The sequence below is a fragment of the Drosophila biarmipes genome, unplaced genomic scaffold (genome assembly GCF_025231255.1).
Source record: "Drosophila biarmipes strain raj3 unplaced genomic scaffold, RU_DBia_V1.1 ptg000008l, whole genome shotgun sequence".
In the NCBI taxonomy this organism is placed as follows: domain Eukaryota; kingdom Metazoa; phylum Arthropoda; class Insecta; order Diptera; family Drosophilidae; genus Drosophila; species Drosophila biarmipes.
In genome coordinates this window covers 4,871,033-4,886,664 of record NW_026114529.1, presented here as the reverse complement: position 1 = coordinate 4,886,664, position 15,632 = coordinate 4,871,033, and the positions used below count along the sequence as shown (strand labels likewise).

Here is a 15,632-nt window from a genome sequence, read left to right as displayed (position 1 = left end):
AGCTAACGTTTTCAGTCCACACGACTATTTGGTCTCGACTGAATTCCTTAAAATGGGTAGTTGAATGCATATTTCTAACTTCGGTCTCAGGGAACCGCACAGAAGCGACCACAACCGCTCCTGATTGGACCTTAAATGGACCAATGGACCTTAATGGATCCTAACTTGTATCTTACAACTCATACATTGAAGACCTGCAGCGCTTCAATGCGGACGATGGTTGGTCATTTCATTACAAACGTAAGTACACACGCTATGTAGTAGTTTCAATGATTCTTTATTTTTGTTATGTATATATATTGGACTTTGATACACTTCGAGCAGTTCACCCAAGTAGGATAACGACACCAAGAACGGAATTGTTAGGCGCGGGGCCCTATTATCAATTGGGCGAAAAATGCGGGTTCGCGAGGAAGATAGATAAAATAAATACAGGCAAGACACAAAGGAAAATTAAGGCACAACTAAGAATGAAGCAAATCAGTTAAAATATTAGTTTTTAATACTGTATAGAAGTTGTAGTGCAAATTAAATAATATGGGTTGTTATAATTATTACATAGAACGCAAAAGGGCTCGTGCAAACAAAAATTTTTTGCACATCATGGCAAACTTAAAACATTGAAAGTTAGGCGGTATAAAAGTTCTACAGAATCAATATCACATCTTATAGAATTTTTATGTAAAATAGTACCAAGCACTGTTCTACAATTTTATTAAGCAATAGTATTCTTCTCTGGTAGGAAGTTAGCCTAACGTTTTAATCCCAGTTCAAACTATAAAGAAAAAGATTGATACTGTGGACTCCAAACTGACGAACAATATTCCAAAATAGGACAGTCATCAAATTCTTTTCAATAACGCTTAATAAACTCAAAAATCGGGCTTCGAAAAGTACCTTTATTGTTTACTGAATGTACACGGTCGAGTGGCGTATTTTGAAGAAAGTAACTTAAAAACGTAGGAGTACCCCTATAAAAACGTTGCATTAAAGGCAGTTACAAATTTTAAAGAATGTAGCCACACCATTCATGAAGAAATCAATATCCGGCTGTAACAACAAACCATTATATGATAAACAAAACTTAACATCATCAGCTTACATTATTACACGAGAATGTGTTATGATAGAGGGAACATCGTTAATTAACAAATGAACCAGCAAAGGCCCCAATTGACTACTGTAGTATGCGCACAAATCGGGTACACACAATGTACATCAACAACATTAAATTTAGAATATATAAAAGTTTAACGGCCAGCACATTTTCAAGTGCATAGGTAATATGATCACCCAGCAGACAACTGTCGCTGTGTTGGTATGTTTCACACACAGTCCGACTTACTTGAATAAGATTTAAATTTCGCGCGCACTGCGCGTTAATTAATGGCAAGAAGTAGTCTATAATGATTTTATTGGGTACCAGCGTTGTGAATATATACACAATTGCATTGACAGCATTTTTTTCCGCTGCTGCCTAATGCCCATCGACCAGACTTAATCTTAAGAGAAACATTCTGAAATGGCAACTTAATAAATAAAGACTTGTGATCGATCGATCGAGTGATTACTACACGTGTGAGGTACAGCACTGGCAATAATAATAAACACATTGCAATGGCGACGTGAAGAACTACACGGCGACCGTGACATGGTGTCACAAGGACCCATGGATGGAATCTAACTAAAAGAGATACCCGATCTAAAACAATGCAACAAGTGTGAGAAAGCCAGGAAAAATTACGGAAACTACAAATGGAATAAAAGAGGCTGAAGAACTTAAAATCGGCGAAAAAAAAAAACTGCAATTGGAAGATTTAAAAAATAAATCTGAGTGAGTAGAGAAACGAGGAGAGTAAAAAATAAAATGAACAAAAGAGTATCTCTCATAAAGTGGCTTTTATTTAAAAAACAACCGCCACCTTTCTAGGTAACATCCCAAAAATTACAAGAACAACTTGATTTTCTCAATTCAAGTCTTACAAAAATAAAGCCAATAACTCCAGCTCACTCAGTAATAAGACAATTAACCAAGAAAACAAAATAACACCTCCACTTTCAAAGCAGCTACCAAAAAAAAATCAAGAAGTGTCCCAAGGATTGCCCGGGACCACTGGAGAGCCCCCATTGCAAATCAATTCGCCTAAAATCCTATGCTATGACCGGCTCTGGTACCGCCTGAGCCCATAGGCCCAAGACATCTGCAGCTGAGACAACAAGTGTGAGGGGCAGGTTGCCCCTAAGTCAGCGAAGAAGCATCAGTGAGCCAACTGGCGAAGGCCAGCTGTTGCAGCCAGGGACGGAAACATCCCAAATACAAATAAAAATTGTAAAATTAAGCGGAACGCTTTTCTGCCCGATAGCAGTATAGCCCGGAAAGCTATATGGAAAAAAAAAGAATGATGAAAAAACAAAAAAAAAGGCTAAGCCCCAATTAAAATCAATCCCAAATTCTAAATTTAAAAAAACCTAAATACAGGAAATAATATAATATTATAAGCAAATTTGAAGATTTTGATGTACAAGATAGAACCATGATGGGGTTGATTGAAGGTAAAACAGTGGACTTCACTGCAAATGTAATTAACAACATTGAATCTACCAATGTCGATCCTTATTTGACGAATATATTTTTATTAATAATAGTTGTTTATTTTGTCTTTACAAAGACTTATCTTACACAAAAGGTGTATAACTAAATGGGCTTTAAGCCAAGCTAACGATCTAGACAAGATCTAATTTTATCAAACCACAAACAATTGTGTTAAAAATATATTCGAAAAAAAAAAAAAATCTCTTTACTGGTACGTACAAGAAGCGTAAATTAATGAGCAAAATGAATTGACTATCAGAAATCACAGAAAATGAGATTAAAAAAAATTAGAACTAAAAAATCAAAAAATAAACATAATTGATTTTACAAATAAAAAATTTCAAGTTTACTAAAAAATGTATTAAACAAAGCTATAAATATGAACACTCAAGAGTGTATAAGAATTACGTTAGATAGGGAACCAGATTTTGAGAATAGGGTATTATCGATAGTCAGAAAAAAAGAAAAGACTTTTTCATAAGTATATGGATAAGCCCAACATAACTTTTTCCCCCCTTATCCATTGCAATAGAACTCAAAAGGCAATGGTACTATCTACTATTAGAAAGTGGAAAATATTTTCTGAAATAAATACAAACCCAAAGGAATAAAATCAAAAAATAATAATTACAATAAATATTTAGTATGGAATGGGAGCAACTAACTCTCCATACCCGAGAAATCAAAGAAACTTTTGACAAGTAAAAGACGCAATAGACAATATATTGCCAGGCGAGGTAGCTGCCCAAATTCGATAGGAAGAAAATTCATCTCCAACGATTCATCACGGCAATAAAATTAGTCAATATAAAGGACCAAATGAAGAAAAGAGGTAATTAAATCAAAAAAAAACCTTCTATAATGTAAATTGCAAGAAACATCATATATCGACCAAGGATTAAATGCTGAACATGTTTACAAATTCAGGCCAAAAAGTTATATCCACTTTGATAAAGATATGCAAAAGCGGAAGAACTAAACACAATTTTGAAGCTAGCTCATTTAGCAGTATGAATGACACTATAACACTGACATATGTAACACTGCAGTAATCAAGAAACAAATAACCACAGTGTAATGTATACAAATAACCGAAGTAGTTATTATAGAGGCAATGGCAGAGTAAACTATCGAGGTAACCACTATATCTAATTCTAGTAATACTTTTGTCCGCATTTTAAACGCAACCGATACCAAGAAAATTATCAACATTTCTAACATTGACTATTAACCATTAGATAACTGCCAAAAGCCACAAAGTAAAGATTGTAAAATCAGATACAATTAGGTCCTATCCAAACTAACAAAATGTTTTCATGAAATGTTTAAAAGTACTCTCATGCACCAAATTTACTGATATATTCGGACTTGAAACAGAACCAATATGCTCCAATAATTTTATGATCAGTGTTAAAAACTATAGAACACCCATAGCCAAATCAAAGAAATAGATAAATCAGTTGAAAAACTAATTAAGGATGGCCGTATCACAGTACAATGGCCCATTACTTCTCGTGCCAAAGAAATCACTTACTGAAACAGAAGAAAACTATGGAGATTAGGGTTTAACTACCGACAAATAAAAAAAATTATTAATCAACTTGGCAGATCAAAACTCTTTTCGTGTTTGGATGATGTCTGGTTTACACCAAATTACTTTAGAAAAACAATCCAGAAACATAACGTCATTTTCAACGAACCCTGGCTTAAACCGCTTTAAGCGACTACCTTACGGTGTAAAAATCGCACCTAATTCATTTCAAAGAATGATGACACTAGCGTTCTCGGGACTGGAAGCATCCCGAGCTTTTCTTTACATGGAAAATAAAATTACTCAGTTTTATAGTACATATTTGATGATAATTGAGCACGATTTAATATTTTAATTAAATTTTTTTGCAAGAGCTAATTTTTAAGCTGGGTTCACTGGTTCACTTCAACGAGCGCTTGTTTTCTTTGTCTCTCTTCTGTCGCTATTCGTACAGCGAGGGAATAAGATAAACCGAAAATGAAAATACTGTTCGTTTTATTGCTCTATTAGGAAAAAATTGAAAGACAAAAAGTTACCGATTTCGGACTTCTGTTTTTTTACATTTGGCCTATGGAATCAACCACTGTGCATTGAAGAGCTGACAAATAACCTCAATGGCAGAGTTAAGAAGTTCAATGAACATTTTTGGGTTTATTTGGTTACCGCCAGATGCCTTCTTCGGTTTCAATTCCCCAACGACTTTTGCGGTCTTCTTTGGCTGAACAAACAAATAGAAAAGGAATGGCAGGGTTCGCCTGGAAGTTGTCCCGGAGATGTGAAGCAAAAGTTTCGGCTCTATCTTCGTCGCTGCGGACCCAGCTACCTGATAGGTAGTACCTGATTGTACCATTGCCTTCTGAGTTCTATTGCAATGGATAAGGGGGGAAAAAGTTATGTTGGGCTTATCCATATACTTATGAAAAAGTCTTTTCTTTTTTTCTGACTATCGATAATACCCTATTCTCAAAATCTGGTTCCCTATCTAACGTAATTCCTATACACTCTTGAGTGTTCATATTTATAGCTTTGTTTAATACATTTTTTAGCAAACTTGAAATTTTTTATTTGTAAAATCAATTATGTTTATTTTTTGATTTTTTAGTTCTAATTTTTTTTAATCTCATTTTCTGTGATTTCTGATAGTCAATTCATTTTGCTCATTAATTTACGCTTCTTGTACGTACGAGTAAAGAGATTTTTTTTTTTTTTGGAATATATTTTTAACACAATTGTTTGTGGTTTGATAAAATTAGATCTTGTCTAGATCGTTAGCTTGGCTTAAAGCCCATTTAGTTATACACCTTTTGTGTAAGATAAGTCTTTGTAAAGACAAAATAAACAACTATTATTAATAAAAATATATTCGTCAAATAAGGATCGACATTGGTAGATTCAATGTTGTTAATTACATTTGCAGTGAAGTCCACTGTTTTACCTTCAATCAACCCCATCATGGTTCTATCTTGTACATCAAAATCTTCAAATTTGCTTATAATATTATATTATTTCCTGTATTTAGGTTTTTTTAAATTTAGAATTTGGGATTGATTTTAATTGGGGCTTAGCCTTTTTTTTTGTTTTTTCATCATTCTTTTTTTTCCATATAGCTTTCCGGGCTATACTGCTATCGGGCAGAAAAGCGTTCCGCTTAATTTTACAATTTTTATTTGTATTTGGGATGTTTCCGTCCCTGGCTGCAACAGCTGGCCTTCGCCAGTTGGCTCACTGATGCTTCTTCGCTGACTTAGGGGCAACCTGCCCCTCACACTTGTTGTCTCAGCTGCAGATGTCTTGGGCCTATGGGCTTAGGCGGTACCAGAGCCGGTCATAGCATAGGATTTTAGGCGAATTGATTTGCAATGGGGGCTCTCCAGTGGTCCCGGGCAATCCTTGGGACACTTCTTGATTTTTCATTGGTAGCTGCTTTGAAAGTGGAGGTGTTATTTTGTTTTCTTGGTTAATTGTCTTATTACTGAGTGAGCTGGAGTTATTGGCTTTATTTTTGTAAGACTTGAATTGAGAAAATCAAGTTGTTCTTGTAATTTTTGGGATGTTACCTAGAAAGGTGGCGGTTGTTTTTTAAATAAAAGCCACTTTATGAGAGATACTCTTTTGTTCATTTTATTTTTTACTCTCCTCGTTTCTCTACTCACTCAGATTTATTTTTTAAATCTTCCAATTGCAGTTTTTTTTTTTCGCCGATTTTAAGTTCTTCAGCCTCTGTTATTCCATTTCTAGTTTCCCTAATTTTTCCTGGCTTTCTCACACTTGTTGCATTGTTTTAGATCGGGTATCTCTTTTAGTTAGATTCCATCCATGGGTCCTTGTGACACCATGTCACGGTCGCCGTGTAGTTCTTCACGTCGCCATCGCAATGTGTTTATTATTATTGCCAGTGCTGTACCTCACACGTGTAGTAATCACTCGATCGATCGATCACAAGTCTTTATTTATTAAGTTGCCATTTCAGAATGTTTCTCTTAAGATTAAGTCTGGTCGATGGGCATTAGGCAGCAGCGGAAAAAAATGCTGTCTATGCAATTGTGTATATATTCACAACGCTGGTACCCAATAAAATCATTATAGACTACTTCTTGCCATTAATTAACGCGCAGTGCGCGCGAAATTTAAATCTTATTCAAGTAAGTCGGACTGTGTGTGAAACATACCAACACAGCGACAGTTGTCTGCTGGGTGATCATATTACCAATGCACTTGAAAATGTGCTGGCCGTTAAACTTTTATATATTCTAAATTTAATGTTGTTGATGTACATTGTGTGTACCCGATTTGTGCGCATACTACAGTAGTCAATTGGGGCCTTTGCTGGTTCATTTGTTAATTAACGATGTTCCCTCTATCATAACACATTCTCGTGTAATAATGTAAGCTGATGATGTTAAGTTTTGTTTATCATATAATGGTTTGTTGTTACAGTCGGATATTGATTTTTTCATGAATGGTGTGGCTACATTCTTTAAAATTTGTAACTGCCTTTAATGCAACGTTTTTATAGGGGTACTCCTACGTTTTTAAGTTACTTTCTTCAAAATACGCCACTCGACCGTGTACATTCAGTAAACAATAAAGGTACTTTTCGAAGCCCGATTTTTGAGTTTATTAGCGTTATTGAAAAGAATTTGATGACCGTCCTATTTTGGAATATTGTTCGTCAGTTTGGAGTCCACAGTATCAATCTTTTTCTTTATAGTTTGAACTGGGATTAAAACGTTAGGCTAACTTCCTACCAGAGAAGAATACTATTGCTTAATAAAATTGTAGAACAGTGCTTGGTACTATTTTACATAAAAATTCTATAAGATGTGATATTGATTCTGTAGAACTTTTATACCGCCTAACTTTCAATGTTTTAAGTTTGCCATGATGTGCAAAAAATTTTTGTTTGCACGAGCCCTTTTGCGTTCTATGTAATAATTATAACAACCCATATTATTTAATTTGCACTACAACTTCTATACAGTATTAAAAACTAATATTTTAACTGATTTGCTTCATTCTTAGTTGTGCCTTAATTTTCCTTTGTGTCTTGCCTGTATTTATTTTATGTATCTTCCTCGCGAACCCGCATTTTTCGCCCAATTGATAATAGGGCCCCGCGCCTAACAATTCCGTTCTTGGTGCCGTTATCCTACTTGGGTGAACTGCTCGAAGTGTATCAAAGTCCAATATATATACATAACAAAAATAAAGAATCATTGAAACTACTACATAGCGTGTGTACTTACGTTTGTAATGAAATGACCAACCATCGTCCGCATTGAAGCGCTGCAGGTCTTCAATGTATGAGTTGTAAGATACAAGTTAGGATCCATTAAGGTCCATTGGTCCATTTAAGGTCCAATCAGGAGCGGTTGTGGTCGCTTCTGTGCGGTTCCCTGAGACCGAAGTTAGAAATATGCATTCAACTACCCATTTTAAGGAATTCAGTCGAGACCAAATAGTCGTGTGGACTGAAAACGTTAGCTGTACACGCCAAACCCAGAAAATGTTGCCTCATGGCGGTATTGTTTTAATTCAAATTATTCGCCAACTCCTCCGTAATAAAATTGACCTGGGACCCCGAGTCTAAAAAACGTCTATCGTACAGTTTGTTTTCTGCCTGACTTTGAACCTCAACGAGACCCGTTGCGAATAAGATGTGATCGGTTCTTTGGGGCACAGGCTGACTGACCGAGGCACTCAGTTGTTGGGCTACCTGTTTGTCAATAGGGGATGTCAATTGATTGCCAGGCGCTACTTGGGATGTCGAGTTATACCGAGATGATTGGCTGGTTGAGACCTCATACCTTTTGCGGGGACAATTAATTCAAAGAATTATACTTCTTACGAATTTGAACCGAGCTCCTACTGACTTGCAGAAGTGACATTTCAAATTTGGTTCTTCGCCAGGTCGGGATACAGATAACTACGCTTGTTTAGGGAGCTCTTCTGCCTGAGGTGGATTCGTCAGACGCTTAGTGTTAATAACGTTTATTAAGCGCTTCTAGCAATCTTTCCATAAATTTTGGGACCTACTAATAGGTTATTGAATTCCACCCATTGTGCCCAGCAACTTCCCTTTTTTGAATATTTTCATACATATTTTCCCTCTAACAACCAAACAAAGAATGATATAAACTGCAAACTTGGTACAGATGTTCGGGAAAAGTGTACCAACATACCAAAACAAACAAATTGATAATCGAAAATATGTGGCCCGCGAAATTTCAACAATTCAAATCAGTCTCATACATTTCAAGCTTAACTTAATCTTACCGCAGTGTGCCCTCCTACAATTCACAAGACAATGAGAAGCACATTTTTGGCGGCATTCACAATACCGATATTAGTAGGCCCGCACTTCAAGGGCCATGAAATCCAACGAGATCGGATAACTTAACAAATACTAGATTCCCATACAATACTTATTCTACCTATCGACTACAATGTGACATCCCCGACCCCGTGAAGAACCGCTTCACTCAAATCCAAAACTGCAAGTTTCGAGATGGGCCGCAACATTGTCCGAGATAGGCCATTGTCGTTCACGCGCACTGTGGCGCGTCTGACGACTCCATCAGCTCCGCTGTAGACCTCTTCCACGATGCCCTTGCGACATGCTTGGCAAACAGACAGATCGCCGTCATCAAAACAACGTCTTAAGAAATCCATACGCACACTAAATCGAGCTTTAAAGCAAGAAACAGAAAATGCGCAACTCCGGTACTTTAAAAAAAACTTTTGCCAAACAGTACAAAACACCCTCTGTGGAGGGCTCACCCAAATCTGAGCTCTCCTTCGAAACAATCCGATAAGCAATCTATCAGGTAGCTGGGTCCGCAGCGACGAAGATAGAGCCGAAACTTTTGCTTCACATCTCCGGGACAACTTCCAGGCGAACCCTGCCATTCCTTTTCTATTTGTTTGTTCAGCCAAAGAAGACCGCAAAAGTCGTTGGGGAACTGAAACCGAAGAAGGCATCTGGCGGTAACCAAATAAACCCAAAAATGTTCATTGAACTTCTTAACTCTGCCATTGAGGTTATTTGTCAGCTCTTCAATGCACAGTGGTTGATTCCATAGGCCAAATGTAAAAAAACAGAAGTCCGAAATCGGTAACTTTTTGTCTTTCAATTTTTTCCTAATAGAGCAATAAAACGAACAGTATTTTCATTTTCGGTTTATCTTATTCCCTCGCTGTACGAATAGCGACAGAAGAGAGACAAAGAAAACAAGCGCTCGTTGAAGTGAACCAGTGAACCCAGCTTAAAAATTAGCTCTTGCAAAAAAATTTAATTAAAATATTAAATCGTGCTCAATTATCATCAAATATGTAATATAAAACTGAGTAATTTTATTTTCCATGTAAAGGAAAGCTCGGGATGCTTCCAGTCCCGAGAACGCTAGTGTCATCATTCTTTGAAATGAATTAGGTGCGATTTTTACACCGTAAGGTAGTCGCTTAAAGCGGTTTAAGCCAGGGCTCGTTGAAAATGACGTTATGTTTCTGGATTGTTTTTCTAAAGTAATTTGGTGTAAACCAGACATCATCCAAACACGAAAAGAGTTTTGATCTGCCAAGTTGATTAATAATTTTTTTTATTTGTCGGTAGTTAAACCCTAATCTCCATAGTTTTCTTCTGTTTCAGTAAGTGATTTCTTTGGCACGAGAAGTAATGGGCCATTGTACTCTGATACGGCCATCCTTAATTAGTTTTTCAACTGATTTATCTATTTCTTTGATTTGGCTATGGGTGTTCTATAGTTTTTAACACTGATCATAAAATTATTGGAGCATATTGGTTCTGTTTCAAATCCGAATATATCAGTAAATTTGGTGCATGAGAGTACTTTTAAACATTTCATGAAAACATTTTGTTAGTTTGGATAGGACCTAATTGTATCTGATTTTACAATCTTTACTTTGTGGCTTTTGGCAGTTATCTAATGGTTAATAGTCAATGTTAGAAATGTTTATAATTTTCTTGGTATCGGTTGCGTTTAAAATGCGGACAAAAGTATTACTAGAATTAGATATAGTGGTTACCTCGATAGTTTACTCTGCCATTGCATCTATAATAACTACTTCGGTTATTTGTATACATTACACTGTGGTTATTTGTTTCTTGATTACTGCAGTGTTACATATGTCAGTGTTATAGTGTCATTCATACTACTAAATGAGCTAGCTTCAAAATTTTGTTTAGTTCTTCCGCTTTTGCATATCTTTATTAAAGTGGATATAACTTTTTGGCCTGAATTTGTAAACATGTTCAGCATTTAATCCTTGGTCGATATATGATGTTTCTTGCAATTTACATTATAGAAGGATTATTTTTGATTTAATTACCTCTTTTCTTCATTTGGTCCTTTATATTGACTAATTTTATTGCCGTGATGAATCGTTGGAGATGAATTTTCTTCCTATCGAATTTGGGCAGCTACCTCGCCTGGCAATATATTGTCTATTGCGTCTTTTACTTGTCAAAAGTTTCTTTGAATTCTCGGGTATGGAGAGTTAGTTGCTCCCATTCCATACTAAATATTTATTGTAATTATTATTTTTTGATTTTATTCCTTTGGGTTTGTATTTATTTCAGAAAATATTTTCCACTTTCTAATAGTAGATAGTACCATTGCCTTCTGAGTTCTATTGCAATGGATAAGGGGGGAAAAAGTTATGTTGGGCTTATCCATATACTTATGAAAAAGTCTTTTCTTTTTTTCTGACTATCGATAATACCCTATTCTCAAAATCTGGTTCCCTATCTATCTATAGCTTTGTTTAATACATTTTTTAGTAAACTTGAAATTTTTTATTTGTAAAATCAATTATGTTTATTTTTTGATTTTTTAGTTCTAATTTTTTTTAATCTCATTTTCTGTGATTTCTGATAGTCAATTCATTTTGCTCATTAATTTACGCTTCTTGTACGTACGAGTAAAGAGATTTTTTTTTTTTTTTCGAATATATTTTTAACACAATTGTTTGTGGTTTGATAAAATTAGATCTTGTCTAGATCGTTAGCTTGGCTTAAAGCCCATTTAGTTATACACCTTTTGTGTAAGATAAGTCTTTGTAAAGACAAAATAAACAACTATTATTAATAAAAATATATTCGTCAAATAAGGATCGACATTGGTAGATTCAATGTTGTTAATTACATTTGCAGTGAAGTCCACTGTTTTACCTTCAATCAACCCCATCATGGTTCTATCTTGTACATCAAAATCTTCAAATTTGCTTATAATATTATATTATTTCCTGTATTTAGGTTTTTTAAATTTAGAATTTGGGATTGATTTTAATTGGGGCTTAGCCTTTTTTTTTGTTTTTTCATCATTCTTTTTTTTCCATATAGCTTTCCGGGCTATACTGCTATCGGGCAGAAAAGCGTTCCGCTTAATTTTACAATTTTTATTTGTATTTGGGATGTTTCCGTCCCTGGCTGCAACAGCTGGCCTTCGCCAGTTGGCTCACTGATGCTTCTTCGCTGACTTAGGGGCAACCTGCCCCTCACACTTGTTGTCTCAGCTGCAGATGTCTTGGGCCTATGGGCTCAGGCGGTACCAGAGCCGGTCATAGCATAGGATTTTAGGCGAATTGATTTGCAATGGGGGCTCTCCAGTGGTCCCGGGCAATCCTTGGGACACTTCTTGATTTTTCATTGGTAGCTGCTTTGAAAGTGGAGGTGTTATTTTGTTTTCTTGGTTAATTGTCTTATTACTGAGTGAGCTGGAGTTATTGGCTTTATTTTTGTAAGACTTGAATTGAGAAAATCAAGTTGTTCTTGTAATTTTTGGGATGTTACCTAGAAAGGTGGCGGTTGTTTTTTAAATAAAAGCCACTTTATGAGAGATACTCTTTTGTTCATTTTATTTTTTACTCTCCTCGTTTCTCTACTCACTCAGATTTATTTTTTAAATCTTCCAATTGCAGTTTTTTTTTTCGCCTCTTTTATTCCATTTGTAGTTTCCGTAATTTTTCCTGGCTTTCTCACACTTGTTGCATTGTTTTAGATCGGGTATCTCTTTTAGTTAGATTCCATCCATGGGTCCTTGTGACACCATGTCACGGTCGCCGTGTAGTTCTTCACGTCGCCATCGCAATGTGTTTATTATTATTGCCAGTGCTGTACCTCACACGTGTAGTAATCACTCGATCGATCGATCACAAGTCTGGGCTCATCATCTGGGTTTGGCGTGTACAGCTAACGTTTTCAGTCCACACGACTATTTGGTCTCGACTGAATTCCTTAAAATGGGTAGTTGAATGCATAATTCTAACTTCGGTTTCAGGGAACCGCACAGAAGCGACCACAACCGCTCCTGATTGGACCTTAAATGGACCAATGGACCTTAATGGATCCTAACTTGTATCTTACAACTCATACATTGAAGACCTGCAGCGCTTCAATGCGGACGATGGTTGGTCATTTCATTACAAACGTAAGTACACACGCTATGTAGTAGTTTCAATGATTCTTTATTTTTGTTATGTATATATATTGGACTTTGATACACTTCGAGCAGTTCACCCAAGTAGGATAACGACACCAAGAACGGAATTGTTAGGCGCGGGGCCCTATTATCAATTGGGCGAAAAATGCGGGTTCGGGAGGAAGATACATAAAATAAATACAGGCAAGACACAAAGGAAAATTAAGGCACAACTAAGAATGAAGCAAATCAGTTAAAATATTAGTTTTTAATACTGTATAGAAGTTGTAGTGCAAATTAAATAATATGGGTTGTTATAATTATTACATAGAACGCAAAAGGGCTCGTGCAAACAAAAATTTTTTGCACATCATGGCAAACTTAAAACATTGAAAGTTAGGCGGTATAAAAGTTCTACAGAATCAATATCACATCTTATAGAATTTTGATTTAAAATAGTACCAAGCACTGTTCTACAATTTTATTAAGCAATAGTATTCTTCTCTGGTAGGAAGTTAGCCTAACGTTTTAAACCCAGTTCAAACTATAAAGAAAAAGATTGATACTGTGGACTCCAAACTGACGAACAATATTCCAAAATAGGACGGTCATCAAATTCTTTTCAATAACGCTTAATAAACTCAAAAATCGGGCTTCGAAAAGTACCTTTATTGTTTACTGAATATACACGGTCGAGTGGCGTATTTTGAAGAAAGTAACTTAAAAACGTAGGAGTACCCCTATAAAAACGTTGCATTTAAGGCAGTTACAAATTTTAAAGAATGTAGCCACACCATTCATGAAAAAATCAATATCCGACTGTAACAACAAACCATTATATGATAAACAAAACTTAACATCATCAGCTTACATTATTACACGAGAATGTGTTATGATAGAGGGAACATCGTTAATTAACAAATGAACCAGCAAAGGCCCCAATTGACTACTGTAGTATGCGCACAAATCGGGTACACACAATGTACATCAACAACATTAAATTTAGAATATATAAAAGTTTAACGGCCAGCACATTTTCAAGTGCATTGGTAATATGATCACCCAGCAGACAACTGTCGCTGTGTTGGTATGTTTCACACACAGTCCGACTTACTTGAATAAGATTTAAATTTCGCGCGCACTGCGCGTTAATTAATGGCAAGAAGTAGTCTATAATGATTTTATTGGGTACCAGCGTTGTGAATATATGCACAATTGCATTGACAGCATTTTTTCCGCTGCTGCCTAATGCCCATCGACCAGACTTAATCTTAAGAGAAATATTCTGAAATGGCAACTTAATAAATAAAGACTTGTGATCGATCGATCGAGTGATTACTACACGTGTAAGGTACAGCACTGGCAATAATAATAAACACATTGCGATGGCGACGTGAAGAACTACACGACGACCGTGACATGGTGTCACAAAGACCCATGGATGGAATCTAACTTAAAGAGATACCCGATCTAAAACAATGCAACAAGTGTGAGAAAGCCAGGAAAAATTACGGAAACTACAAATGGAATAAAAGAGGCTGAAGAACTTAAAATCGCCAAAAAAAACTGCAATTGGAAGATTTAAAAAATAAATCTGAGTGAGTAGAGAAACGAGGAGAGTAAAAAATAAAATGAACAAAAGAGTATCTCTCATAAAGTGGCTTTTATTTAAAAAACAACCGCCACCTTTCTAGGTAACATCCCAAAAATTACAAGAACAACTTGATTTTCTCAATTCAAGTCTTACAAAAATAAAGCCAATAACTCCAGCTCACTCAGTAATAAGACAATTAACCAAGAAAACAAAATAACACCTCCACTTTCAAAGCAGCTACCAATGAAAAATCAAGAAGTGTCCCAAGGATTGCCCGGGACCACTGGAGAGCCCCCATTGCAAATCAATTCGCCTAAAATCCTATGCTATGACCGGCTCTGGTACCGCCTGAGCCCATAGGCCCAAGACATCTGCAGCTGAGACAACAAGTGTGAGGGGCAGGTTGCCCCTAAGTCAGCGAAGAAGCATCAGTGAGCCAACTGGCGAAGGCCAGCTGTTGCAGCCAGGGACGGAAACATCCCAAATACAAATAAAAATTGTAAAATTAAGCGGAACGCTTTTCTGCCCGATAGCAGTATAGCCCGGAAAGCTATATGGAAAAAAAAGAATGATGAAAAAACAAAAAAAAAAGGCTAAGCCCCAATTAAAATCAATCCCAAATTCTAAATTTAAAAAAACCTAAATACAGGAAATAATATAATATTATAAGCAAATTTGAAGATTTTGATGTACAAGATAGAACCATGATGGGGTTGATTGAAGGTAAAACAGTGGACTTCACTGCAAATGTAATTAACAACATTGAATCTACCAATGTCGATCCTTATTTGACGAATATATTTTTATTAATAATAGTTGTTTATTTTGTCTTTACAAAGACTTATCTTACACAAAAGGTGTATAACTAAATGGGCTTTAAGCCAAGCTAACGATCTAGACAAGATCTAATTTTATCAAACCACAAACAATTGTGTTAAAAATATATTCGAAAAAAAAAAAAAAATCTCTTTACTC

The 15,632-nt window shown here is 35.8% G+C and overlaps 1 protein-coding gene across 6 annotated transcripts in view; it reads left to right on the top strand.

Annotated features, from left to right (window-relative positions):
* LOC108021867 (uncharacterized) overlaps positions 1-13,490 on the top strand; it is a 181,343-nt gene extending 167,853 nt beyond the window's left edge. For 2 of the 6 annotated variants that reach the window (XM_050889918.1, XM_050889916.1), the window contains exon 4: positions 12,923-13,490. In XM_050889918.1, the coding sequence (XP_050745875.1) occupies positions 12,923-12,956 (34 nt within the window). In that variant the 3' untranslated portion in view covers positions 12,957-13,490. Of the gene's footprint in view, positions 1-90; positions 386-12,922 lie in introns of those variants that run through there. The other 4 variants (XR_007765111.1, XR_007765110.1, XR_007765112.1 and 1 more) reach the window with 4 other exon arrangements.
* The last annotated feature ends 2,142 nt before the right edge of the window (positions 13,491-15,632 follow it).